The sequence below is a fragment of the Aquarana catesbeiana genome, linkage group LG10 (genome assembly GCF_042186555.1).
Source record: "Aquarana catesbeiana isolate 2022-GZ linkage group LG10, ASM4218655v1, whole genome shotgun sequence".
Taxonomy (NCBI): domain Eukaryota; kingdom Metazoa; phylum Chordata; class Amphibia; order Anura; family Ranidae; genus Aquarana; species Aquarana catesbeiana.
This window is the reverse complement of record NC_133333.1, coordinates 28,859,164-28,886,467: the sequence shown is the minus strand read 5'-3', so window position 1 is coordinate 28,886,467 and position 27,304 is coordinate 28,859,164. Positions and strand designations below refer to the sequence as shown.

At 42.9% G+C, this 27,304-nt stretch overlaps 1 protein-coding gene across 1 annotated transcript; it reads right to left on the bottom strand.

Annotated features, from left to right (window-relative positions):
- Positions 1–11,070: 11,070 nt before the first annotated feature.
- Positions 11,071–24,985, bottom strand: LOC141110506 (chemerin-like receptor 1). The gene is made up of 2 exons (XM_073601888.1): positions 24,887–24,985; positions 11,071–16,639 (listed from the first exon to the last, which is right to left on the bottom strand). Exon 2 carries the CDS (start codon positions 16,606–16,608, stop codon positions 15,520–15,522), a length of 1,089 nt encoding a protein of 362 aa, XP_073457989.1. The 5' UTR covers positions 16,609–16,639; positions 24,887–24,985; the 3' UTR covers positions 11,071–15,519.
- Positions 24,986–27,304: the final 2,319 nt, after the last annotated feature.

The following is a 27,304-nucleotide window of genomic DNA, read 5'->3' as shown; positions in this document are numbered from 1 at the left end:
GTCACAGATTCCCAGAGGTCCGGAGCTACAGCAGATGACGTTTATGTCCCCAGGCTGTGGTACTATGAGAGACTGCGATTTCTGTCAGACCACACTGAAGTCAGGGAATCCCTCTCCACTCTTCCTTCCACCCCAGCTGAGGCTTCTGATGTCCAACTTGGGCCTTCCAGCCAGGAAGAAGTGGAGGAGCCCAGCTGGAGTCAGGTATAGCATTCTTCTACAGATTTCTGGTCAATAAATAAATGATGTTTATTAGATGTTATTATTGATCACTAATTGCTGATTAAAAAAAGTGTTTTACATATCAATAGACAGTAGTGGGCACCCAAAATTGGGAAAAGAATGAAAACTGCTGGGTGCAGAAGAATAGTCTGTTATATTTGTTAACATTCAATTTGCAGCAGTCAGGAGGTGAAAATTGTGTGTGATTGATGAATAAAAAACTAAAACTATGTCCCTTTTTCATACACAGGAAGACCTCAGCCAGGAGGAGGCTGTGGAATGTGGCAGTCAGGAGGAGGCGGGGATTAGTGTCAGCCAGGAGGAGGCGGGGATTAGTGGCAGCCAGGAGGAGGCGGGGACAAGTCGCAGCCTGACTGAGTCTCAGGTCCCTCCCCTCCGCCTGCCATATAAACGAGCCAGGAAGGCCACTCCGAGTCCCGTGCAGGATTCAGCGTACAGGCTGATCCAGGAGGCTTCTGCGTCCCTCAGAGCCTTCCCCAGTCCTGAAGAGGCCTTTGCCTGCATGGCTGCCACAAAATTGCAGGGCATGCAGGAGGGTCAACGCAAGATCTCTGAGGACCTGATTTATAAAGTCCTTCGTAAGGAGGAGAGTGGGGAACTGACACACAAGACGGATGTCATTGAGAGGGACGATCCTCCTCCTCCTCCTGCTGCCACAACTCCACCACCACAGCCAAAGCCTGTAAGGAAGCGTGGAAGGAAGACCAAATAGTGATTGCCCTGGGTTCAGTCTGGTCTGACAGAAGATGCAGTCTCTCGTATGACCACAGCCTGGGGACATAGATGTCATCTGCTGCTTTCCGGATCTCTGGGACTTCTGGACCAGACTGCCCTCCCTTATGATATGGACTCCTCAGGCCACCAATTTTGCTTTTAAATAGTTGATGTCTGCCCCAGGGGTCCAAGGCTTCGCCCACTTCTGCAGTTTCTCCAGCGTTGCCTCCCTCTTTGTTTAGTTGTGAGCCCTTACTAAAATTTTTTTGGGTAAATTATACTCTCCTGTGTGTGTTTTCATCCAAAAAGGACAGTTTGTTGGTGACGATTCAGGTACATTTCTAAAGTACAATGTGAAATTAACAAGGGACAACAACACCAAACAATCTCCTACAGATTAAATAGAACAACACATCAATGGTGTTGTGGGAACTTGTCACAAAAAACACACAAACATTTTCGGGAATACAAATCAAAATCACCAAAAAATAAAAAATAAAAAAGAGAAACGCAAAAAAAGAATCTACATTAAAGTCCAAAAAAAACAAAAAATTTTGTTGTCAGATGTGAGAAATCTAAATATATTGAGGGAATCCCGATAAATAGTAACGAAATAAGTTTGTGAGAAGTGTGTGTGAATACGAGCAGCAAAACTACTTAATTCTTGTCACATTATAAAGAAGAAGAGAGTGCGCTGTATTAAACCATTTTGAACATTGCAGCGTGACGAAAGTGCTGTATCCATTCCGAACGCTACGTTTACCAGAACGAGCTGTCCCGTGTCGGAATTTCTTCTGAGCATGCGTGGCACTTTGTGCGTCGGAACAGGCCACACACGGTCGGAATTGACGCGATCGGATTTTGTTGTCGGAAAATTTTATCTCCTGCTGTCCAACTTTGTGTGTCGGAAAATCCGATGGAAAATGTCCGATGGCGCTCACACACGGTCGGAATTTCCGACAACACGCTCCGATCGGACATTGTCCATCGGAAAATCCGACCGTGTGTACGGGGCATTACTATTGTGATATGTGATTGGCTACAGCTAATCACATGGTACAGGGTGCTGTGATTGGCCCAGTGACCATGTGATATCTGTGGGCCAATCACAGCATCACAAAAGTGATCTCCCATTCATGACTGTTTGTTTACATTGTAATCATGTAATGCTATGATTGGTCAAAGCAATCACACACCAGCTGTTAGCAGTGGTCGGGTACCAAGTGCGTGATACCGCCGTGTCCCCAAGGGGTGCGCATGTGCTCAGCGACGTACCAGTGCATGACCGACCCTGTAACTGTTGCCTGCTTGCAGTAAAAGTATGGCGGAAAGTGGTTAAAGAACCTCTGCTGCTATGTATAATTTTGGAAGAACTGATGACAACAGCAGATATGTGCAGTAACCCAGTGTGAAACTTTACCTCTGTGCAGAAGCTTCCTGTAATAAAGACCGGTCACTGTTGCTCTCTCTACTTTTGCAGGGTGACTGGTCTTGTCCCCGCCCCCTCCTGTAGTTTAATGCAAGCAGTCCATAGTGGGTGGAGCGTGATGGACCCCTCCCACAGCTCTGCACAGCACATTGAGGATGCTACTTTTACAAGGTAATATATGAGTTTGTAAAGATATTTAGTGCACACAAAGTTGAATTATATTCTTTATGGTTATTGGGGAGTATATTTAAATGAGCATTTTTGTGCAGCCTTATTGTGCTGTGTGGAGCATGCTGAGAGGAAGATCAAGCAGTGTGACAGAGATGAGCTCACCACTATGCTACTACTACTGTCCAGTAACAGGTTGGGGATTACTTTACTGTCCAGTAACAGGTTGGGGATTACTTTACTGTCCAGTAACAGGTTGGGGATGGGTTCATGAGTCTGCACCAGTGGCGGCTGGTGCTCCATTAGTCAGGGGGGAGGGTGGCGGCAGACAGACCTGACCACAAACTCTGCCCCCCCTCGGGCCTACCACCACACACCGTTGACAACACCGCCCAACCATCCACCCTACCCCGGTCGCCGGCTCGCCCTCTCTCCCGCCAGGCAGCTTCCCCTCCATCTCTACCGTGTCCCACCCATCGCTTCTCCTCCCGGCCAATCGGGTCTTCGGACTCCCAGCCAATGGGGTCTTAGGACTCCCGGTCAATGGGGTCTTAGGACCCACTTCCTGATTGGCTGGGAGGAGAAACAAGAAGACACAAGCGAATATTAATTCACTAATGTCACACAACAGAGTGGGCTCAGGATGCACTGCACCCCAAACCCACCCTTTTTTTTAAGCCAATTAGAGCCTCGGGCTCTAATCATGTGCTTCTAAAAAAAAAATTAATAAAAATCCATGCGCCCGGGCTCTGCATGTGTATTAGGGGGACGGATGCATGGATTGGGGGGGGGGGGGCGGCGCCCCTGCATCTGGCCTGGGCTTTGAGGATGTGGATTAATAGGATGTGGATTAAATAATGTTGGCCATCAGACAGTGAACATCTAGTGATGGAAGAAACAGGGTAGCTCTGAAATGGAATATTTTTTTTATATCTGTCAATGAATTATTCACTTTATTATTTTTGATAGGAAAATATCATGTTAATATCCAAAAAACTTAGAAAATACTATACATTGGGGTTGATTTGCTAAAACTGGAGAGTGCAAAATCTGGTGCAGATGTGTATGGTAGCCAATCAGCTTCTAACTTCAGCTTGTTCAATTAAGCTTTGACAAAAACCTGGAAGCTGATTGGTTTCTATGCAGAGCTGCACCAGATTTTGCACTCTCCAGTTTGAGTAAATCAATGCCTAGGCGATGACTTCATTAGGCGATTTCCATTGATATCGGCGTCATCTATCCCAGGAGTTTTTGGGGAGCCTAATGAAATCTTGTGGTATTTGAATACGACATTGAATACGGCACAGGTGCGAGATCGGGAGGTGCATGCTGGGTAGCCAGCTGCACCGAATCATGCAAAAAGACACAAGCGGACTTCAGATGCCCACATCATAGATGGCCACCTGCCAGTTTCCAAGATCAGGGACATTTTTAAAGATTTAAATCTAACCAGCATGAATACTGTTCTAACAGTATTCTATGTTAAATGTGCAAGTAATAACAGTCACAGGGGAGCTTTTTTAATAAATTTATTATGGGGACTAGAGCTCCACTTTAAAAACTGTATCAGACCTTTTCTCTGTTAGTACTGGTATTATTTGTATGCAGGTTGATGAGAGAAAACATGACACTGATAATTTTATTTTTCCCTTTCTAACTTTGGTGTGGATGATAATCGATCACAGGTATGAAAATAGTAGGAAACGTTCTCGACCTGGTCAAGAGGGCAGCTGTACATTGACCAATGAAAGGGACAAATGGAGTCAAATGGTCTGATACAGTTTACAACTACAAAATTTGAGTGCAATATTGTGTTAGAGTTGGGCGTAGGGATTAAATTGGCTTTGACTGTGAGGAAGTGCTTTTATCAAAGGCAGTGGCTGATGTGTTGCTTAAGAGTTCTATGTTATAAATAAACAGTAGACTACATCAAAACACATTCCAAAAGTTACAGATAACCAACAAAGTGTCTGATGTTTGATTAAAATTTGGTTGAAAGATTGCTGAAAGACCTACAGCCATGTTCACAGAGTGTTATCTGCCCAAGAACAATGAGTGGCCAAATATGGCCAAAATGCGGACACTTGACCATCCAATTATATGTAGCAAGGTCCTGTACCTCCAAAGGCCTAATGGTGACCTCCGGAGTCAGGGATAGCTGACATCCCTCTTTGTAGAGTGGGTTATAAGGCATGGTGGGTGTGATGAAAGATGGAGTGATGGGCGCCAGACACTTTTTGAATGCAAAAGAGATTTATTGTCTCTTAACAGAACTGTGGGAGAGCGGGTTAGGGCCAGAACAACCTTAAAGTGGATGTAAACCCAATGTCATCCTTTCTAAACTACTGCCATAGGGGTTATCTATAAGGATATACATGCCTCCTGCATGTATCTTTACCTGTCAAATGTCTCCCCTCTGTCTGTTATTAGACCCGAAAAACTGCATATTCTGTGGGTGGGTCTGTTGTCTGGAGCTCGGTGGGTGGAGTTGTGATGTCAGTAGACTCCCCGCCCACCTCTACCCTCCCCTTGTCGATATGCATTTTCTCCTGTGTATTTCTTCCACTGAACTTCTGCTATGATCTCTAACATCCAGTGAAAAGACAGGAAAGTAACCACATGACTTCAGCATGCCAAATCATGCTGAGGTGCGGAACAGCCAATCCTTGCAGAGCTGCTGAAGAAAGGAGTGGGAGGGAATTAAAAAATACTGCATGTCTTAGGCCAGTGCACGAGATATGTAAATCACCTGTCACTCACAGCAAGGGGGAGGATTTGACAAAGTTTTTCTCAGTTTGTCAAGATTTATCTCACTGTACAATAAAAGAGGATTGCTCAGAGCTGGATTAACTCTGTGTGGGAAGACTGGGCTCAAATGATAGGAAATCTTATACTCTACAGTAAGCTATAAAAAAAAAAAAAATTCGGGTTTACATCAACTTTAACCACTATGCCACCGTCCACCGTCATATGACGGCTGGACGAGGCTTCTGTTATTCTGGGAGGACGTCATATGACGTCCTCGCCTTCCCGAGCCACTAGGGGGCGCGCGCGCGCGCCGCCGGTGGCGCGCGCGCGCGCGCCGCCGTGTCACTCGGGACCCGGTGCGCGTGCCTGGCGGCCGCGATGTCCGCCGGGCACCCGCGATTGCCGGGTAACACAGCAGGAGCGTGGATCTGTGCATGTAAACACAGATCCACGTCCTGTCAAAGAGGAGAGGAGACCGATGGCGTGTCCCTTGTACATAGGGACAGTGATCGGTCACCTCCCCCAGTCAGTCCCCTCCCCCCACAGTTAGAATCACCTCCTTAGGTAATACATTAACCCCTCGAGCGCCCCCTAGTGTTAACCCCTTCCCTGCCAGTCACATTTACACAGTAATCAATGCAATTTTATAGCATTGATCGCTGTATAAATGTGAATGGTCCCAAAAATGTGTCAAAAGTGTCCGATGTGTCCGCCGCAATATCGCAGTCACAATAAAAATTGCAGATCGCCGCCATTACTAGTAAAAAATAAATAAATAATAAAAATGCTATAAATCTATCCCGTATTTTGTAGACGCTATAACTTTTGCGCAAACCAATCAATATACGCTTATCGCAATTTTTTTTTACCAAAAATATGTAGAAGAATACGTATCGGCCTAAACTGAGGAAAAAATTTGTTAAAAAAAAAAAAAAAAATTGGATATTTATTATAGCAAAAAGTAAAAAATATTGTGTTTTTTCAAAATTGTCCCTCTTCTTTTGTTTATAGCACAAGAAATAAAAACCGCAGAGGTGATCAAATACCACCAAAAGAAAGCTCTATTTGTGGGAAAAAAATGATAAAAATTTAATTAAGGTGCAGTGTAACACGACCGCGCAATTGTCATTCAAAGTGCGACAGCGCTGAAAACTGAAAAATGGCTTGGGCAGGAAGGGGGTGTACGTGCCCTGTATTGAGGTGGTTAAGTAGATGCAATGATAATTGGCAGACTCCAAGACTTCTATAGGTAGACAGCTATACAGTGGAAGGCCTCCACTTCTGTATAGGGAGGACCACGTTCGGAATGGAGATATCACGTACGTCTTTTACGTCACTACGTTCGGAATTGTTGGCCAACATTTGTGTGGCCGTGTGTATGCAAGACAAGCTGGAGCCAACATCCTTCGAACAAAAATCCACAGTTTTGATGTTGGAAAGTCCGATTGTGTGTACGGGGCATAATAGTGTTAGAGAATATGCCTAAGGTGAGAGAATTTATAGGGAATGAGATAGTGTTGCAAATTAGTTAGGTATTGACTAAGGGAGGGTTCAGGGTGATTTTGTGAAAAGGGAAAAAGGAGGAGGAACACAAAAAAAGGGGAATTAAGTGTACCGGAGGTAGATTTATGCTGCGTACACACGACCGGTTTTGCCATCGGAATAAACTCCAAAGGTTTCTCCGACAGTACTCCGACCGAATTCCATTCAAGCGGTCTTGCCTACACACGGTCAACCCAAAGTCCGACCAAAGTCCGACCGTTCAGAACGCGGTGATGTACAACACTTATGACGGGTCTAGAAAAAGGGAGTTCAATAGCCAATAGCTTCCGTCTCATACTTGTTTCACAGCATGCGTTGTTTTTGGTCCGTCTGAACAGCATACAGACGATCAGTTTTCCCGATAGGAATTGGTTCTGTCGGAAATATTTAGAACATGTTCCATTTCTAGGTCCATCAGAATTTTCTAAAAGAGAAGTCCGATGAGGCATACACACGATCGGAATAGACGATGAAAAGCTTCCGTCTGACTTTTTCTGTCGGACATTCCGCTCGTGTGTACGCGGCTTTAGACCTGCTAGTCTACCCTAGTTGTTGTAGTGATTTTTCCATTCTTGTGTCTTCCACCCCTGAAGAGGAGTGAGCAGAAAGAGAGTGATTGTTGCTGAGTATTAACAAGAAGAAAAAAAAATCCGGTGTGCTCAGAGGGGATTCAAAGAAATTCACCCTCTGAGTGGGCTCGAGGTCTAATAAAATCCGCTGTTTTCTCTAAATCTAGCACTATGGAGCAGCAAGCTAAAGTCAATATATGTAGGGTAAGGATATATGTATGTATAAATGTGCTTGGGAATGGGTTACCTCAAGACTGGTACTAATATACCTTTAGTGCATTGCTGAGAGGGGTATTGTTATTTGCAATTAAAAGTTGTATTAATTATTTACAGGGTTATATAAATGTAAGTTAAATTCCCTAAGATAGGTATATATATATGGTATTCATGAGGTTTGAGTGACTTGGTAAATGTATCTTTATGTCATTTAAACTTTAACCAGAAGGGGGATACAGTGTATAAGAGGAATGATAGTAAATGCAAAAGATAAAGTTAAAGACCAATTGTATAACATATATTGATCCATTTGATTTTTGTTTGTTTTGTGTTCATCTGAATAGAGATAACTCGGTTATTTTTCCCTTTTAAACTAACTTATATACCATATTTATTGGTGTATAACACGCACAGGCGTATAACACGCACATTCATTTTAAGAGGGAAGTTTCAGGGGAAAAAAAACTTAAATTTTAAATAAGGAACTTTGAAGCAAAATGAGAGTCAGTGCTCATCTGCAGCCTCACCATTGCCATCAATGCAGCCTGATCAATGCCCATCTGCAGCCTCACAAGTGCCATCAATGCAGCCTCATCAGTCCACATCAAGGCAGCCTCGCCATTGCCATCAACGCAGCAGCCTCCCCTTTACCATAAATGCAGCAGCCTCACCATTGCCATCAATGCAGCAGCCTCACCATTGCCATCAGTGCAGCCCGATCAATGCCCATTTGCAGCCTAGAGGAGACAGGGAGGGGGGCGGGATGAGCGCCGACAGATTACATACAGTGAGAATCTCCTATCATAGACAGAGGTCCAATGGCGGCCCAGGAGACGGGACTTCCTATTACAGAGGCCGCCAAGTAAATAGGAGATTCTCACAGTATATAATCTGAGTGCGCTCGTCCCGCCCCCCTCCCTGTCCCCTCCGAGGCAGCTAAATTTGAAATATCGGTGCACGCACACAATATTTGCAAATTTTTAAAAAATGGCGTGGGAGTCCCCCCAATATCCATACCATACCCCTATCTGAGCATGTAACCTGGCAGGCCGCAGTAAAAGGGGGAATGAGAGCGCCCCCCCTTCCTGAACTGTACCAGGCCACATGCCCTTAAGTGTGGCCTGGCACCCCCACCCCAAAGCACCTTGTCCCCATGTTGACGGGGACAAGGGCCTCAACCACCGGACAAGGGTTGTGGGGGTCAGCAGGCAGGGGGCTTATCAGAATCTGGAAGCCCCCTTTAACACAGGGGCCCAAGATCCCGCCCCCCCATGTGAATCAGTATGGGGTACATTGTACCCCATACCCATTCACCAAAAAAGTGTCAAAAAGTAAAAATGACAGCAGACAGTTTTTGACAATTCCCTTATTTAAAGAAATAAATAAAAATCACGGCACCGACGGTCCCGATAAAAAGAAAAAAAAAAAAAGGGAAAACTCCGCCTCCATGGGAGGCCTCCCACCCGACTGCAGCCTTTTCGCAGTGACAGCTGTTATATAGCCAAGGGCAGGACCACTCGGTGGCGTAAACTGATGATGTCATGTAACATCAGAGGGGGGCGTGGTCATCCATTTATGTCACCGGTGGACCTTTGGCGCCGTGATTGCAGATGGATGGACATTGCAGGACACTTTTCTTTTTTTTTTAATAAAGGAATTATCAAAAACTGTCTTTTGTGGCTTTTACTTTTTTTTACACTTTTTTTGGTGAATGGGTAGGGGTACAATGTACCCCTACCCATTCACATAGGGGAGGGTGGGATCTGGGGGGCCCCTTATTAAAGGGGGCTTCCAGATTCCGATAAGCCCCCCTCCCGCAGACCCCCACCATTTTTTTTTACCTTTTGGCGCAGGGTTCCCCATAACCACTTCAATACACTGTTATATAAACTACACTGCCTGCATTAACTGACTATAGAGTCTACTCTGAATATATATAGGCTACACTGAATGCAGTGCAGTGTGTATATATATATATATATATATATATATAAGCAGCCTTATATAGTGTGGGGCGTGGACTTAGTCCCCCTGAGCCATGAGCAGGGCAGTTTTTTCCACTGGGCTTGCTGGGCCGATCCTCAGTGCTGCAATCTTAAGTTGACTGACTGCACTGGTTGCTCACTTGCTAGAATCCCCGGCCGCACGGCGTCTAGCTAGCAACCAGTGACGTCAGTCAGAGGCCGCGGCTGCCCCAGCATTCATAGCACACCGCAGCTGCCCCAGCTGCTAGTGAACAAGCTCCGCCCACCTCTGCCATGTTCTTCAGACAGCGTGGAGAGGGAGCGGAGTGGAAAGACGGCCCTTGATAGCTGGTGCTTCCTTGCTGCTGTGAGGGACACACTGTACTGCACGAGACCGGCGGCCTCAAGTAAGTCTAACACTGTCTACTTAAGTACGTTCAAGTTGTGCATCACACACAGCCACTGTCTGTGCCCCTCAAAAGCTGCCACTGTGCCCATCAAACACAGCCACTGTGCCCATCAAAGCTGCCACTGTGCCCATCAAACGCAGCCACTGTGCCCATCAAAGCTGCCACTGTGCCCATCAAAAGCTGCCACTGTGCCCATTAAACGCAGCCACTGTGCCCATCAAAGCTGCCACTGTGCCCATCAAAAACTGCCACTGTGCCCATCAAATGCAGCCACTGTGCCCATCAAAGCTGCCACTGTGCCCATCAAAAACTGCCACTGTGCCCATTAAACGCTGCCACTGTGCCCATCAAATGCTGCCACTGTGCCCATCAAACTCGTGTTATATTGTCCAAACGTTGTGTTAATTTTTAAACACTGATTTTGTTGGAAGTACCAATAAATATAGCCTTTTTGATCATTTGCATTTTATTCTCGTGCGTGATTATGTAGACAGGGCCCCAGTGCACTGTATTGCCCGGGGACCTATAATGCTTTTAAGATGGCCCTGGCCATGAGCCATGATTGTTGCTGTTGCAACACTGATCCTCCTCCTGGCCAATCAGGAAGCAGGTATGGAACCCGTTTCCCGATTGGCCAAAATGTCAGGTGGTCCTATTGGACGCCTAGCGTCGGAAGGAGCAGAGAGGAGACGCACCGCAGAGAGGACTCCAGGAAAGGACATCAGAGCCCGCCACACTGGAAGATGGCTACAGCAGCTCCAACCACTGCTCTCACCGCCCGCATCCACTGTAAGGACACGGGTGGTGGAGGGGGGCGTTAGCGCCGTGCCATTTTGGGGGGGAGCTTTTAGTTGTGCTAGTGCCGGCCCGGGGGGGTTTGTTTGCCGCCCACCACCGCCAAAAAAAAGACCCCACCAGCCGCCACTGGTATTGTCATACACATGTTACGCTGTATGTATTGCACTAATGTTATGCCATTTCAGATGTTTTGCATACCATTTATGATAACACTGTCATTTTTGGATGAAAACCTTCTAAAAAAAGAATAAAAAAAAAGAAAGAATAAATAAATTGCACAATAATGAGAAAGTTTATTCATATAAATACACATGGGACATGGTACATGGCAGATATGACGAGCTGATGGGCATATAATAGACACATGTGAAAATTCCAGTATTGCACATAATACATAAAATCAAAGAAAAGGGTATAATATAAACGCATGATTGAATAAAAAACTGCATTTCAAAGCTTTACGCGTTTCGTAGATGAGGTTCCACTTCTTCAGAAGGAAGTACAGAATGCATATCTATAAAAAATATTCTAAATTACTCCAATAAATTAAATAAGAATGTAGGGGGAGGAGAAAACCAAACACCCCAAAATTACTAACATATCAGCTCTAAAGTTGGTCATTGAATGCTAAAACCTGGTAGTTGAGGAAAGCTGGAAAATAGGTTCAGAAAGCCACAGCAACCCAGTTCCCTATTAGCCTCCTGGCTAGTTTTCTATCAGCCTTAGCTTCCTGCCTCTATTACTAAGCCCTTAATCACAGTGAAGCGCCTTAAAGTGATTGTAAAGGTACTTTTTCTTTTTTTTAACAGTAAATATGTCTATACTTACCTACTCTGTGCAATGGAACTGCACAGAGCAGCCACGAACCTCCTGTTTTTGGGTCCCCCGCCGGTGCTCCTGGTCCCACCCCTCTGTCCAGTGCCCCCATGGGAAGCCGTTTTCCTTCGGGGCACTTGTGCGTGCTCACACCCAACTCTGCACATCCCCCCCCCTCCCCGGTCACTGGCTTTGATTGGCAGCACTGGGAGCCAATGGCTCCCGGTGCCCCAGCAAAGCCAGCGAGACATGGAAGTGAAAGAAGAGCTGCAGACCTGCACAGCACTAGATATAATGAGGGCTCAGGTAAGTAAAGGGGGGGGGGTGATGAGGGGGATGCTGACACCTAAACATTTTTTACCTTAATGCAAGGAATTCATTAAGGTAAAAAAATGTTTAGGCTTTACAACCACTTTAAAGGAGGCACGGCATACGGTGGAAGCATTATGTGTCAAGAACAATAAAGTTGATTGAAAAGAAACAGCAATGTGCAGCTTTGTTGGAGTATTCCTATAACCATAACTTCTTGTTATGCCGTGTACACACGGGCAGACTTTTCGACCGGACTGGTCCGACGGACAATCCGACCGTGTGTGGGCTTCATCGGACCTGCAGTGGACTTTTTCGGTCGAAAATCGGACGGATTTTAGATTTGGAACATGTTTCATGTCCGGTCGAAAAATCCGCTCGTCTGTATGCTAGTCCGACAGACGAAAACCGACGCTAGGCCAGCTATTGGCTACTGGCTATCAACTTCCTTATTTTAGTCCTTTCGCACGTCATCACGTATGAATCCGTCGGACTTTGGTGTGATCGTGTGTAGGCAAGTCCGTTCGTTCGAAAGTCCGTCGGAAATCCATCAAAAGTCCGTCGGAAAGACCATCGGACCTTTGATGCCGAAAAGTCCGCCCGTGTGTTCACGGCATAAGACAGAGTCTCTCTTGGTTTGAACAGGGACTGATCAGCTATAGCGGCGATCTCTCAGGTCACCCAAATGAGACAAGGAAAAGCCATTTATCCCCATTGTATAATGAATGGTTTATAATTATTGTTGCATCCAAACTCTTTCTTCATCCAAACCTAAAAAAGAAGATTGGTTAGGCTTTACCATACAAAGATGATGGCAAGAATATGCAATAATAATTATAAACCATATATTATGCAATGAGGATAAAGGACTTTTCCTTGTCTCATTTGGCTGACCTGAGACATCGCCTCTATAGCTGATCAGTCCCTGTACAAACCAAGAGAGACTCCATCTAACATGAAGTTATGGATGCAGGAATACTCCAAAAAAGCTTCACAGCTACTGTAGAAGTAGAAGAAGTAGTAGTAGTAGTATTATATACAGATATGCATCACAAATATACACCAAATATGGAAGCATAAAAAAGCTCTTACAAGACAATGCTTGTATTGGATAATTGGGTAAAAATGGAAAGTCGTTCTTCTCGACCTTTAAAGAGTCTCTGTCGCCAGACCATACCTTTCAACAAGATCTTTTCATAAGATTATATGTGCATTTAACATGTTTTATGCATTTTATTTACCTGTAAAAATCCCCCCTTGCGTAGTCTTCCAAAAACCCTGATATTCCTGCTAGATGTCGCCATCTTGAATGTGATGTTAGCAGTCCCAGCAGTCTCAGAGCTGTCACTCAACTAACCCTCTATAGTCTCCTCATTCACTTCTCTCCTGACTACCACATAAAAGGTTAGGTACGGAGGAGAGGGGAGGGACAGAGGAGCTGGACCAGCACAGAGAGTAATTACGCTCTCCCAGAGGAGGAGAGGGCTAATGGCATGCAAAGAACAGATTACTAGCCTTTTCAGAAGGAGGTCACCAATGGCATCCTCTGTATTTGTCTATGTACTGGTTAGGTGGATATTTAATGCAGATTGTAGTATATTTTACAGTAATTCAAACTGAAAAGAAGGAACTTTAGTTTATTAAATATATCTGTAATAACTTTTTTTATTTTAGAGCTGACTCCCGGCTAGACATAAAATACACAAATTAATGCAGTTCTGTATTTATTAATACATTGTTACTTTTTTTTTTTTAACTCAAGCACCGAAACTTGACTTGGCATCAGCCCCTTGAAATCCATTCTATAGCAGAAATCAGACTTGAAATTGGAGATGCAACACAAGGAGCTGATCCGCTCTGCTAACAAGGAACATGCAGGGAGGTGGTGAGAGCAGAGTGACAGAGAGGTTGGGTAGGGACAAGACCTCTAAAGCCTCGTACACACCATCAGATTTTCCGCAGACAAAACCTCGGACTTTTGTCCAAAGGGCGTTGGCCAGGAACTTGTCTTGCATACAAACAGCAAGGAATTGTCGGCCAACAAACACGAACATAGTGACGTACTATATGGTTTTTCAGCTCTTTAACGCCACCCTTTGGGCTCCTTCTGCTAATTTCATGTTAGTAGAAGTTTGGTGAGTGTTAATTCGCGCTTTTCGTTTTGCGCTTTTCTTTTCGTGTTTTTCAGTTCATTTCAGAACGCCCATTCATCAACCAGCCATTTTGCGGAATCGGAGGAGATAACGTGTTATTTATTATTGGCCTTGAAGTTATTGCTTTGACCCAAATCCAGTCCAGGAACAGGAGGAAGAGGAGTTCTTGGACCAAAAATTGGTTGCTTTATTAATTGTGACCAATTATGTCATATGCCTTTGCTGCGGGAGCTCCAGGAGAATACTACAGATGTTTTTCAGAATTATCTCCAGATGACAGACCCCTGCTTTCACTGACTCTTAGTATTGTTGACCCCCTATATTAAGAAGCAGGACACATGCATGAGGCTTTTTTTTTAATTTTTTGGTTGAATAATAATGATTTGATTTGATATATTTTTTATATTTGTGGATGCATAGAATGCACTTTTTGGTTAAGTTCTATTGGCAAATAGCATGTCTAATTTTATTTGTTTTCTTTTTTTAATGCACAATAAAAAAATGTGTAGAATAATACTTTGCTATGTGTTTTACTTCAAATGACAGTTTGGGAGTAGGCCGTTACATTTAATAACATACAATGGAAAATTAACAAGGGACACCAACATAGTTGTATCTTTGAACTTAAAAACTAGGGAATAATTGTTGTGGTAACTTGCACCAAAAAAAAAAAAACAAGCATAATAATATTATTCTTGATATCACTAGAAAAAAAAAAAGGTGTAAAAATGTGTTTGCCATAACTGCATCAGTATCGCTAGCAAAGCAGCTTCATTATTATACCATTAAAGAAGAAGAGAATTGTGCGCTGCATTTTGAGATTTCATAATTTTCCACGACACGAATGTTAATTCTCTATTACGAACGCTAGTTTACAAGACCGACCGCTTCTGGCTCGTCCTTGCTTCCGAGCATGCGTGTTTGTACTTTGGACTTTTGTCCGACGGACTTGTGTATACACGCTCGGAAAATCGGACAACACACATTTGTCCAGGGAAAATTTTAAAGCCTGCCATCCAACATTTGTCCACGGAAAATCCGACAACAATTGTGTGATAGAGCGTACAAACGGTCGGATTTTCTGCCTACAGCCTGTCATCACACATTTCCCGTCAGAAAATCCGATCGTGTGTACGAGGTTTTACATAGAAATTGTCCAACAGCATGCATAAAAGTTTTTATTGGTCCTTGTAATCTCAGTTATTTGTTAGCTGTTTTTAATTACAATGGTATGGTAGTAACTGTTAGTTGTGGAATTCCAAGGCAAGATATGACCTTCTTCAGCAATTGGCAGTTTTAATATTTGACAAATGTCATACAATTCTCTGCTGGAGATGATAAAGCCTTAGGAAAAATATTATAGCATGAACATATCCTGAAAAACAACTTAAAGCCAAAAGGTCTCCATAGTATGTATTGTTCCATAAATATAGTCCCGTCTCACACCAGCTGGGAATCTGATGTTGATTTGGTTTTGCTCTTGGAGTCCATTTGGGCAGATTCCTCTGAGAAAGCTCTCTCAAATATCGACCGGAGGGAGCTCTGGAATTTCTGTTTGAAATCTCGACCCATAAAGACATAGAGAATAGGGTTAATACAACTGTTTATAAAGGCCAAACTGGAGGTAATAGGTATTCCAACAAAAGTTATGTAAGAAAGATGCTCATTTTCATCACCATAATTTGCAGACAACTCCAAAAAGGAGAAGACATGGTAGGGAAACCAGCAGACAAAGAAGGAGATGATAACAGCTAGGACAACTTTGAAAGGCTTGTTCGATGTGGTCATGTGATTTCTTTGGATACGCAAAAGAATTACTGAATAACATGAGATGATTATGGTGAAAGGAATAAAAAAGCTGACGATAAATCGAACAAATACTGTAGCCTTGTGCCTTTGAATTGCAACTTTTTCATCATCATGAAAGTTGTTATAGCACGAAACATAATCTTCTTCTGCATCGTTTATATCTCGGAATATGGAATAAGGTAAACTGAAAATTAATGCTAGGATCCATACTACCACGGCTACAACAGAGGCCAACTTCGGAGTTCGGTGATTCTGACACCAAACAGGAAACACAACAGAGATGAATCGATCAATGCTGATCACGGTGAGTAGGAAGATGCTGGCGTACAGATTGATGAATAGAATAGTGCTGTTCAGCTTGCACATTAATTTTCCAAAAGGCCAGTGATAGTTAAGAGAGGCATGGGTAATGCTCAACGGTAGAAAAAACGTGAAGATAAAATCAGCTATGGCTAAATTAAGGAACCACACGACATTTACAGTCCGTTTCATTACAAAGGCGGTGAAATATATGACCAGACCATTTCCGGTGGTCCCTAGTAGGAAAGCCAAAGAATAAACCACCAGGGAGAACTCACGAAGATGGAATGCTATACGTTCCAGTCTTTCTTCCTCTTCTGAATAGACATAAGGGGTAGATTCATTGTAAGTCCAGGGGATTGTGGTCTCTTCTTTAAGAGTAACATTAGAAACTGGATACACCATTGTAAAATTCTTCATTTTCCCAAGACAGATTGGAAGTGGAAAAATTCTGTAAAAAGAAGTGGGGAAGCTCAAAATTCAGTCTTATTATTGGTCATGTACAAGAATAAAAACAAAAATATATTCTACGGTCCACTTGGAAAATAGGGCAATGACTGCAAACTTTTCAAAAACATATCCTAAAATGTGTTTAAAGCCAAAACTTTTTGTAGTTTTAGAGTAGGGAAGGCTTAGAATATATAAGGTTCTCATTGCTGTCTGTGTCTCCACTGGCAATTTTCCCCTTCTCTGGTGACCATGTTGCACGCCTGAATGTGCCCGAGAATCCAAAATTTTGAGTCACCAAAAAAAGGAATAAAGATGAAATCTTCCAGTGGAGACACTTCTTCCAATGATGACTGCCTACAAGGCAATTTTCCCTCTCATTGTTTTCACTTGAAGTGGTGACCACAGGACAAGAAATGAAGATAAATTTGGGGCACAGATGGAAAAAAACTGTCATGGGTATAAACCAGTGTTCTCCAAACCAAATGCAGCCCTTTGCTTGCCTTTTTTCCAGCCCTCGGGACACCGTTCCTCCCAAGGACACCAACGATTGGGCACTATTCCTCCAATGACAGGGCACATTTCCACTCCTACTGACCAGAGGTGCTATGTCTTTATTTTTGTTAATCCCACTGAGCACAAAGTCAGAGGCATTGTTTATTGCCACTGGCACTGGGGCGTTTGCTACTCCCGCGGGATCACAGTCCAGCCCCCAAATGTCTGAAGAACAATAATCTGGCCCTTTGTTTAGAAAGTTTGGAGACCCCCTGATATAAACCAATCCTTATTTCAGATAGAAAAGAGGAAACTGTTACAGCTGCAAATGGGGGGTATCTTTATAATAATAACTATGGTTTTGGAACTAGGGAGGAGCCGAACACCCCCCGGTTCGGTTCGCACCAGAACATACCGAACAGGCAAAAAATTCGGCAGAACACGCGAACACCGTTAAAGTCTATGGGATACGAACATGACTAATCAAAAGTGATCATTTTAACCTCCCTGGCGGTATGATTATTTCGGATTTTAGGTGCTGAAAGCGGTACCATTATTTTGCATGGAAATTTGGCGTTTTATATTGTAGGTCTGTAAATCTTAACAATAACACACTTAAATCTGTCCAAACCAGAGTCTAGTAGATATCCCGGGTATGATAAAGTTTGAAACACAAAAACATAAATTATAATATAATAAATAAAAATAAATAATTTAAAAAAATTTAAAAAAATAGTAATAAAATAAATTTCCCCACAATTCACTATCGCTCAATTCTGCAAGTGTTCTAATTTACTATCGCTGTTTTCTAGCTGGTCTAAAGCCACTTTTGACGTAAAGGGACACTTTTTGGTTGCTATGGACAATCTCCAGTTTCCAGGCAGAAAGAACAGTGTATATCATGTAAAACTGCATGCAGGGCATGGGCCAGAGAACTGGGGACAAAAGGGATGTGAAATCATTTCATACAGTACTGTAATCTGTAAGATTACAGTACTGTATGTGTTATGATTTTGACAGTTTTTTGAATTTGCCGCCAGGCTCCGCCCCCGTGCGTCGCGACGCTTGCAGGGAACGGAGCCTGGCACGGAGAGGCTTCGGAGGAGGACGGAGCCCTCGGACACTGCGGGGGACATCGCAGGATCCCGGGGACAAGGTAAGTAACGCCGCCCCAGGATCCTGCAATGCGATCCCGAGTGTGGCTCGGGGTTACCGCTAATGGTACTGAATTTTAACCCCGAGCCACACTCGGGAATACCGCCAGGGAGGCTACAGGCTTATATGCAAGTTATTGTCATAAAAAGTGTTTGGAGACCTGGATCCTGCCCCAGGGGACATGTATCAATGCAAAAAAATTTTTTTTAAACGGGCGTTTTTTCGGGAGCAGTGATTTTTTTAATGCTTAAAGTGAAACAATAAAAATTAAATATTCCTTTAAATATCATGCCTGGGGGGTGTCTATAGTATGTCTGTAAAGTGGTGCATTTTTCCCGTGTTTAGAACAGTACCACCAAGTTAAAAAATACCCCGACGCAAAAGGACTGGCTTAGGGAGATAGATAAAATTAGGTGTATAGAGGAAGTAATACATATGCAGGGCTTTTTTTCAGAGGGAACTTGGTGGAACTTAGTTCCACCACCTTTGGCTCAGACCCTTTATTGCCTGCTCACCACAATCACTTGTAAACACAGAAGTCTGGTTTCTGTGTTTACAAGTGACAGCTCTGCACTTTGTATGTAATGCAATCCTGGTACTTAATGCCCTTTTAAGACCCTCCTACTGTTTTTGTGAATATTGACTGAACACACCCACTATTTGATGTGATTTGGAGGGTGTGTGTAGGGGGACGAGTTTTGTGGGGCCGTGGTTAAATTCCAGCACCTATTGTTTGAGAAAAAAAGCCCTGTACATATGCAAAATGATTCAGAAATAAAACAAGCTAATACCTGGAAAAGTTGGTTGGAATTTAGACAAACTCGGGTTTATGTGAATTATATTGGTGGTAATTAGAAGTTTTGTTTTTCCCCGCCTCCCCCCCCCCTTTCTTTTTCCGCCTTCCCCTTTTTTTTTACGTATATTAAAATGGAATCACTTTGAGAATTCAACAGAACGAAATAGATGTAAGATTTTATTCATCACACACGTGTACAGTAGGGGGCCGTGAAAAGGGGGGGGGGCCGTGAAAAATTTAGATTTTTTTTTTTAATACCAAGGAGAAATATAATGCTGGTAGAGAGTTGCGACTCCCTCCTCTTCAAGACAAACATAATAGGTTTGTGAAAGATATAGTAACATATATATATATATATATATATATATATATATATATATATATATATATATAGAATTGGGACACAATATGGGATTAAGGATAATTATAACTAGGAATAAGAAATAAGAGAGAGGGGGTCACTAAAATAAAGAGAAAATGGTAAAGGGGTATACTACACTATAAAATTTGGAAGGGTTTTTTTGGGGAGAGGGAGGAGACGGGGAAGATCTGTAACATTCTTGGAATACCTGTAACATTTTTGGAAAGTAATACGAGATTGATCCATGTGCTATGTCGATTGTGGTTTCTATGTGTGTTGTGTATTGTTTTATATATATGTAATTTTAAGCATGTCAATATATAAGGTTTTTTTAAATGCAATGATATGGAATGTTTTTTATGTGAAAAATATCTTAATAAAAATAATTGAAAATAAATAGAACAGTACCACAGCACAATTACATTTCTAAAGGAAAAATTGGCATTTAAAACTGATCGCGGCTGTAATGAATTGTCGGTTCTCGGCAATATAGATATAACTCATTGAAAAAAAGAGCAGTCCATTACCAGGCCCTTTGGGTCTGGTATGAATATTAAGGGGAACCCCGAACCAAAATTTTTTTAAAAATTGCGTGGGGGTCCCCCTAAAATCCATACCAGGCCCTTCGGGTCTGATGAGGAAATTAAGGGGAAACCCTGTGACAAATTTTTTAAAAAATGGTGTAGGGGTCCCCCCAATTCCATTCCAGACCCTAATCCAAGCACGCAACCTAGCAGGCTGCAGGAAAAGAGGGGGGGACAAGAGAGCGCCAAGGGCCTCATCCCCACAACCCTTGCCCGGTGGTTGTGGGGGTCTGCGGGCGGGGAGGCTTATCAGAATCTGGAAGCCCCCTTTAACAAGGGGACCTTCAGATCCTGGCCTCCCCATGTGTAAAATGGTAACGGGGTAAAATGTACCCCTACCATTTCCCAAAAAAAGTATCAAAATGTTAAAAATGACAAGAAGCAGCTTGGGGACAAGTCCTTTATTAAAAAATAAAAATGTCCCACGATGTCCATTCATCTTCTTCACGCCGCAATGGACCGAAAAAGAAAAAAAATCCGCAATCGATCCTCCTATGGGATGCTAGTGCCATGTGACGCTTCATCGCCTTTGACAGTTCTTATTAAACTTGATGACGTAACTGGGTGACCCCGCCCCCCTCTGACACCACAGGGAAGTCCCCGTGGCGTCAGAGAAGGCGAGGCCACCCGGTGATGTAATCGGGTGACCCTGCCCCCCTCTGACGCCACGGGGAAGCCACAGGGAAGTCCCCATGGTGTCAGAGGGGGCGGGGTCACCCAGGTATGTCACTGGGTGGCCCTGCCCTCAGTTATAAAAGAACTGTCATCAGCGAAGGAGCGTCACACTGCGGGAGCCTCCCAAAGAGGAGGATCGGTTGCAGAGTTTTTTTTTCTTTTTCTGTCCGTCGCGGTGAGGTAGAAGAAGATGAATGGACATCGTGGGACATTTTTATTTCTGTATTTTTTAATAAAGGACTTGTCCCCAAGCTGTCTCTTGTCCTTTTTAACATTTTGATACTTCTTTTGTGAAATGGTTGGGGTACTTGTACCCTGTTACCATTTCACACAGGGGGGAGGCCAGAATCTGGGGGTCCCCTTGTTAAAGGGGGCTTCCAGATTTCAATAATCCCCCCGCCCGCAGACCCCCACAACCACCGGGCAAGGGTTGTGGGGATGAGGCCCTTGTCACCATAAACATGGGGACTAGGTGCTTTGGGGGGCTACCCCAAAGCACCCTCCCCATGTTGAGGGCATGTGGCCTGGTACGGTTCAGGAGGGGGGGCGCGCTCTCATCCCCCCTCTTTTTCTGCGGCCTGCCAGGTTGCGTGCTCGGATAAGGGTCTGGTATGGATTTTGGGGGGACAACTACACCATTTTTTTTAAATTTTGGCTCAGGGTTCCCCTTAAAATCCATACCAGACCTGAAGGGTCTGGTACAGATTTTGGGGGGACCCCTACGCCATTTTATTTTATTTGGCGCAGGGTTCCCCTTAATTTCCATATCAGACCTGAAGGGCCTGGTATGGATTTTAGGGGGACCCCCACACATTTTTTTTTTAATTTTGGTTCGGGGTTCCCCTTAATATTCATACCAGACCCAAAGGGCCTGGTAATGGACTGGGGGGACCCCATGCTCTTTTTTTCAATAAGTTTGATCTATATTGCCGAGACCCGACAATTCATTACAGCCGCGATCAGTTTTAAATGCCACTTTTTCCTTTAGAAATGTCATTTTGCTGTGGTACCGTTCTAAACACGGGAAAAATGTGCCACTTTAGAGGCATACTATAGGCACCCCCCAGGCACAATATTTAAAGGAATATTTCATCTTTATTGTTTCACTTTAACCATTAAAAAAATCACTGCACCCAAAAAACAGCAGTTTTAAAAAAAAAACATTTTCATTGATATATGTCCCCTGGGGCAGGACCTGGGTCCCCAAACACTTTTTATGACAAACACTTGCATATAAGCTTTTAAAATGAACACTTTTAATTTTTCATGTTATGCCCCATACACACAGTCGGATTTTCCAACGGAAAATGTTCGATGGGAGCCTTTTGTTGGAAATTCTGACCGTGTGTAGGCTCCATCGGACAGTTTCCATCAGAATTTCCGTCGCGCAAAATTTGAGATCTGGTTCTCAAATTTTCCGAAAACAAAATCCGTTCGCAGAAATTCCGATCGTGTGTACACAATTCCGACGCACAAAGTGGCACGCATGCTCGGAATCAAGCAGAAGAGCAGCACTGGCTATTGAACTTCATTTTTCTCAGTTCGTTGTACATGTTGTACGTCACCGCGCTCTTGACATTCGGAATTTCCAACCAACTTTGTGTGACCGTTGTGTATGCAAGACAAGTTTGAGCCAACATCCGTCGGAAAAAAAACATGGATTTTGTCAGAATGTCCAATCGTGTGTACGAGGCATAAGTGTCCCATAGACTTTAACGGTGTTCCGGTGGCTTTTGAATTTGCCCCGCAGAACATCCGAACAACCAACGTTCGGCCTGAACTAATGCTCGGGCCGAACCGTTCGCCCATCCCTATTTGGAACAAGAGGTACAACAAGCTCATAAAGTTGTGATGGCCATGTGTCCACAATCATTTGGCCATGTAGTGTATAGAGCAATGGGATTTATTTACTATGTAAAGAAGTAAAGGTTAAAGAGAATGTTGGTGAATAATCTGAGTTTACACTGAACACCCAATCACAATTGGGAAATCAAAGTGAACATACAGTAGGTTTACCTTATTTACCAATGTTCATTCTTCTAAGTGGACAGCTTCTACTACTTTAGTAAATCAACCTGAAATGTCTACCTACATATGTGTGTTATAATGGTGCCTGACATTTTGTTGTGTAATGTAGTTCTGTTGGTCATCACATTTATTCTTTTGTATATTAATTTAAGTTTCACTTGACTTTCATAAAAGTTTTGCTAAGTATTGATATTGTCAAGCTTCCACCTATCTATAAACGAGGGGTTTTAGGAGACTAGGAAAGAGGATGTTGAGGATTTTTTTTTTTGTGGTTTGTGGAGCAATGTGTCAGTTTCCAAAATCCTACCACACAATGCTGACCTAGAGAGTATTGACAAACCAAAACTAAGAAATGTCTCATAACCCATGTTTGTATGTTGATCATTACATCAAATTAAGATACAGAAGGACAGTTTATACATTTTAGTTCTCTTGAAATTAGGTGTTGTTTTAGTAGATTTATACGAGTGCAAAATCTATTGCAGCTGTGCATGGTAGCCAATCAGTTTCTACCTTCAGATGGTTTAATTAAGCTTTGATAAAAAAAAAACAAAAAAAAACCTGGAAGATGATTGGTTTTAACGCAGCGCTGCACCAGATATTGCACTCTCCAGTTTTAGTAAATCAACCCCTATGTCTTGTCTATTAGACATGTGCATTTGTTTTCGTCCCAATGCATTTTCATCCGAATTTCGGGTATTTTCGTTATCGTTTGGTGCAGAATCCAAAAACCGAAAGATCCGACATAAACACATGCTTTATTTTAGTTTTCGAGATTCGACATGACGCTGACAATAGTGATCTGTGTCCATTGAACCTGTGGTTGAATGTGCCTAACCTTAGCTCTATTAGTCCAAGATTATTCTACATAGAGAGAAAAGATTTGACATAGAGAGAAAAGATTTGACATAGAGAGATAAGATTCGACATTATAGAGATAATAGCAAAAAAGGTCGAATGTGCCTAACCTAACTCTATTAGTCCAAGATTATTCGACATAGAGAGAAAAGATTCGACATAGAGAGAAAAGATTTGACATAGAGAGATAAGATTCGACATTATAGAGATAATAGCAAAAAAGGTCGAATGTGCCTAACCTAACTCTATTAGTCCAAGATTATTCGACATAGAGAGAAAAGATTCGACTTGAAGATTCGACGAAGCAGTCGCCACAAGCAGACATTTATGGTCAAATGCTCCACCCATAGGCTATAGAAGAATTCTAATGTTGGTTGACTAGTAATAATAATTAATAAATATAATTATTACTAGTGTCATACAACATTAGAATTCTACTATAGCTTGTAGGCGGAACATTCGACCGGAAATGTACGATTGCGGCGTCGAACAGTTTAGCTGCTCCGTCGAATCTTCTTAGAACATTCGACAGACACCATAAGCCTTCAATGACAGATTCGACCTTAATTATTTCTGCTTTTTCGGACAAATGCATTTTTTAAAGAAACTAAAGAAATAAAAACAAATTTCAGGAGTAACTAAATAAATTTATTTTTCGGACGAAAATGAAATTCCGAAACGAAATATTTCAGTGTGCACATGTTTATTGTCTATTCTTCTTTCGGTAACTGTAAAAATGTGGTTTTCCCCATCATTGTCTGTTCGAATGACAATGGTCACTAGGAGAAGCTGAGAAGATGAATCTCCCCAGCAGTGACACAGATAGCAATAAATACAAGGTTTTCAACACATCCCCACAAAACTTAAAAACACTTTGACTTTAGATGTACTTTAAAAAGCTAAGCCTGCCCGCTACAAACAAGTCCTCTGTCAAGAGCCCCAAACACATGGGCTGCTATAGAGGTGGCTATGCTCACAAACTATCTATTTACTGCTTTGCCTGATTTACAAACTGTGGTTGCTTTTCTAAAAACGGGAGAGTGCAAAATCTGGTGCAGCTGTGCTTGGTAACCAATCAGCTTCCAGGCTTTTATTTGCCAAAGCTTAATTGAACAAACTGAAGTTAGAAGCTGATTGGCTACCATGCACAACTGCACCAGATTTTGCACTCTCCAGTTTTAGTAAATCAACCCCACTAAGTCATGTGCCACTAATAACTATTCTATTGAGTATCTCTTAGCAAACTTTTTTTTAAACAAAACCATAAATATACTGTATATATGTGTATTGGATACTTACTTGAACTTTCCTACTCCTGATGTTCCTCTCTGGATCCTTCTATGAATGTTCTCACTTCTGCTGTTGAGTCACATTTATACATGCAGATGGGTTTGACATCACCACTAGGGAAGTTCCTGTAACATCCTCTTTCGAAAATTTTCTTCCTTTATGTAGAATGATCGGTAGTGAAGCCTCATCTGTGTCACACATAGCATTGCCCTGTCTGCCGGGAAGGTGGGAAACCTACATGTACATTTGAATTGAAGTGGTTGTTAGCCACACTAACCTGTATACAGCATCAGCACTGTCTCCTATTGCAGTGTCCCCCTCTGTGTGTGATTTATAAAAAATAAATGCTGCAAATACCTAATTTCACAGCCGAGATTGCGATCACATGACTGTCCAGCTTTCTCCTTCCCTCTTCTGAGAGATGCAACAGGCGGCGCTGAGATTCCCCTGCTGATATCAGTCTGGAGTGGAGGAGGAGAGAGCTGGCTAGTCATGTGATGGCAACCTCGGCTGTGAAATGAGGCATTTGCAGCATTTATTTTTATAAATCATACACAGAGGGGGACACTGCAATAGGAGGCAGTGCTGATGGTGTATACAGGTTAGTGTTATGAGAGCAGCAGGGGGGAGGGGGTGGCACTGTCATGAGCAGAGAGGGGAGGGAGGACACAGGATCAGAGAGGAGAGCAGATAGCAGGCTGTGGATGATGGAGGCACGTAACCTGACCACAATGTCAGGGCTCAGCAGCCATCATACACCATGGTCAGTTTACAGAGGGGAGGGGAGAAACTGGCAGGATAAGCCAGGTGTTTTAGGTTTTACAGGGGGCCAAATGACACAGGACAAGCACTGTGTCATATTATATGCCTTAAAGGAGCAGGATCATTTTTTTTTTTTTTTGGAGGGGTTAACAAACACTTTTAAGAATCAGCAATTGGTGAAAATTGCTTGTAAGGACACCAATCGAAGGGAACATTCCACTATAAATCATCCTAAGTGGACCAGCTAATAATGTGTGCTGGATTCTATGTTGGAGCAACTGTCTAAGCGTTGTACCATCGGGGGGGACCTTTCAGAGTTATAGGGTCAGTCTATTTGTTCAACTCTATATGCCTAAAAATTGCCCACAAATTGTATATAAGCCTGCCTTTTAGTTCCACAAAGCCACTGGTTTTTATTGTGCACCATTAGAACCTTTTAACCGCCGGCATCCTAACAACCAATGACTTCATGAAGGACTTCATTGGTTGATAAGGAGGAAGTCAGGCACCTGCACAGCATTCTTGTTTCCCCCTCTTCGTCAGCACTGGGGTCACTTTAGCTGAGTAAGGGTGAGAAACTGAGGGAGAAGAGAAATGTTGAATATTAACCAGTATCAGCGTACAAAGTTGTATTTGCTTTCATTGGGTGTCCTTCATGTGTGGATGTTGCTGCATTATGTTTAGTTTAGTTTTCCACAGTCTAGAATGGGGTGCATTATTTTAAAGGGTGCCTTCATTGAAACAAGATTGAGAAATACTGGTCTAGGCAATAGACAAAATATATACATTTCCTTTTTCCTTGGACAATTAAACAAGTGGCAGTTTAGTGGCTAAGTGACTAGCACCTATGCCTAGCAGCAATATGATAGTTGATTTGAATCCCACCCACAGCACTAGCTGCCTGGAGTTTGTATGTTGTGCTTGTGTGAGTTTCCTCCGGGTTTTACGGTTTCCTCCCACACTCAAAAGACTTGCTGGTAGTCCTTGAGGTCAGTGACTGATGTGAATGTATTATAAATATGAAAACAGCTGCATAAATTGAAGCCGCTTTATAAGTACCAATAATAATTAGGGATGGGCCAAACACCACCCGGTTCGGTTAGCACCAGAACTCCGCAAACAGGCAAAAAATTGGTGCGAACATGCGAACCCTATTAAAGTCTATGGATACGAACATGAAAAATTAAAAGTGCTCATTTTAAAGGCTTATATGCAAGTTATTGCCATAAAAAGTGTATGGGGACCTGGGTACTGCCCCAGGGGACATGGATCAATGCAAAAAAGTTTTTTAACACGAAGGTTTTTTTCAGAAGCAGTGATTTTAATAATGCTTAAAGTGAAGCAATAAAAATTAAATATTCCTTTAAATATCATGCCTGTGGGGGTTCCCTTAGTCTGCCTGTAAATTGGAGCATCTGTCTGATGTGTTTTACAGTGCCTGCAGCAAAATGACATTTCTAAAGGAAAAAAGTAATCTAAAATGACAATATAGATAAAAATCAATGATAAAATCGGCGTGGGTGGTATGGATATTAAGGGGAACTCCACGCCAAAATGTGAAAAAAAAATTGGCGTGGGACCCCCCAAAATCCATACCAGACCCTTATCCGTGCATACAGCCTGGAGGACAGGATAGGGGGAGGGGGCGAGCGAGCACCCCCCTTC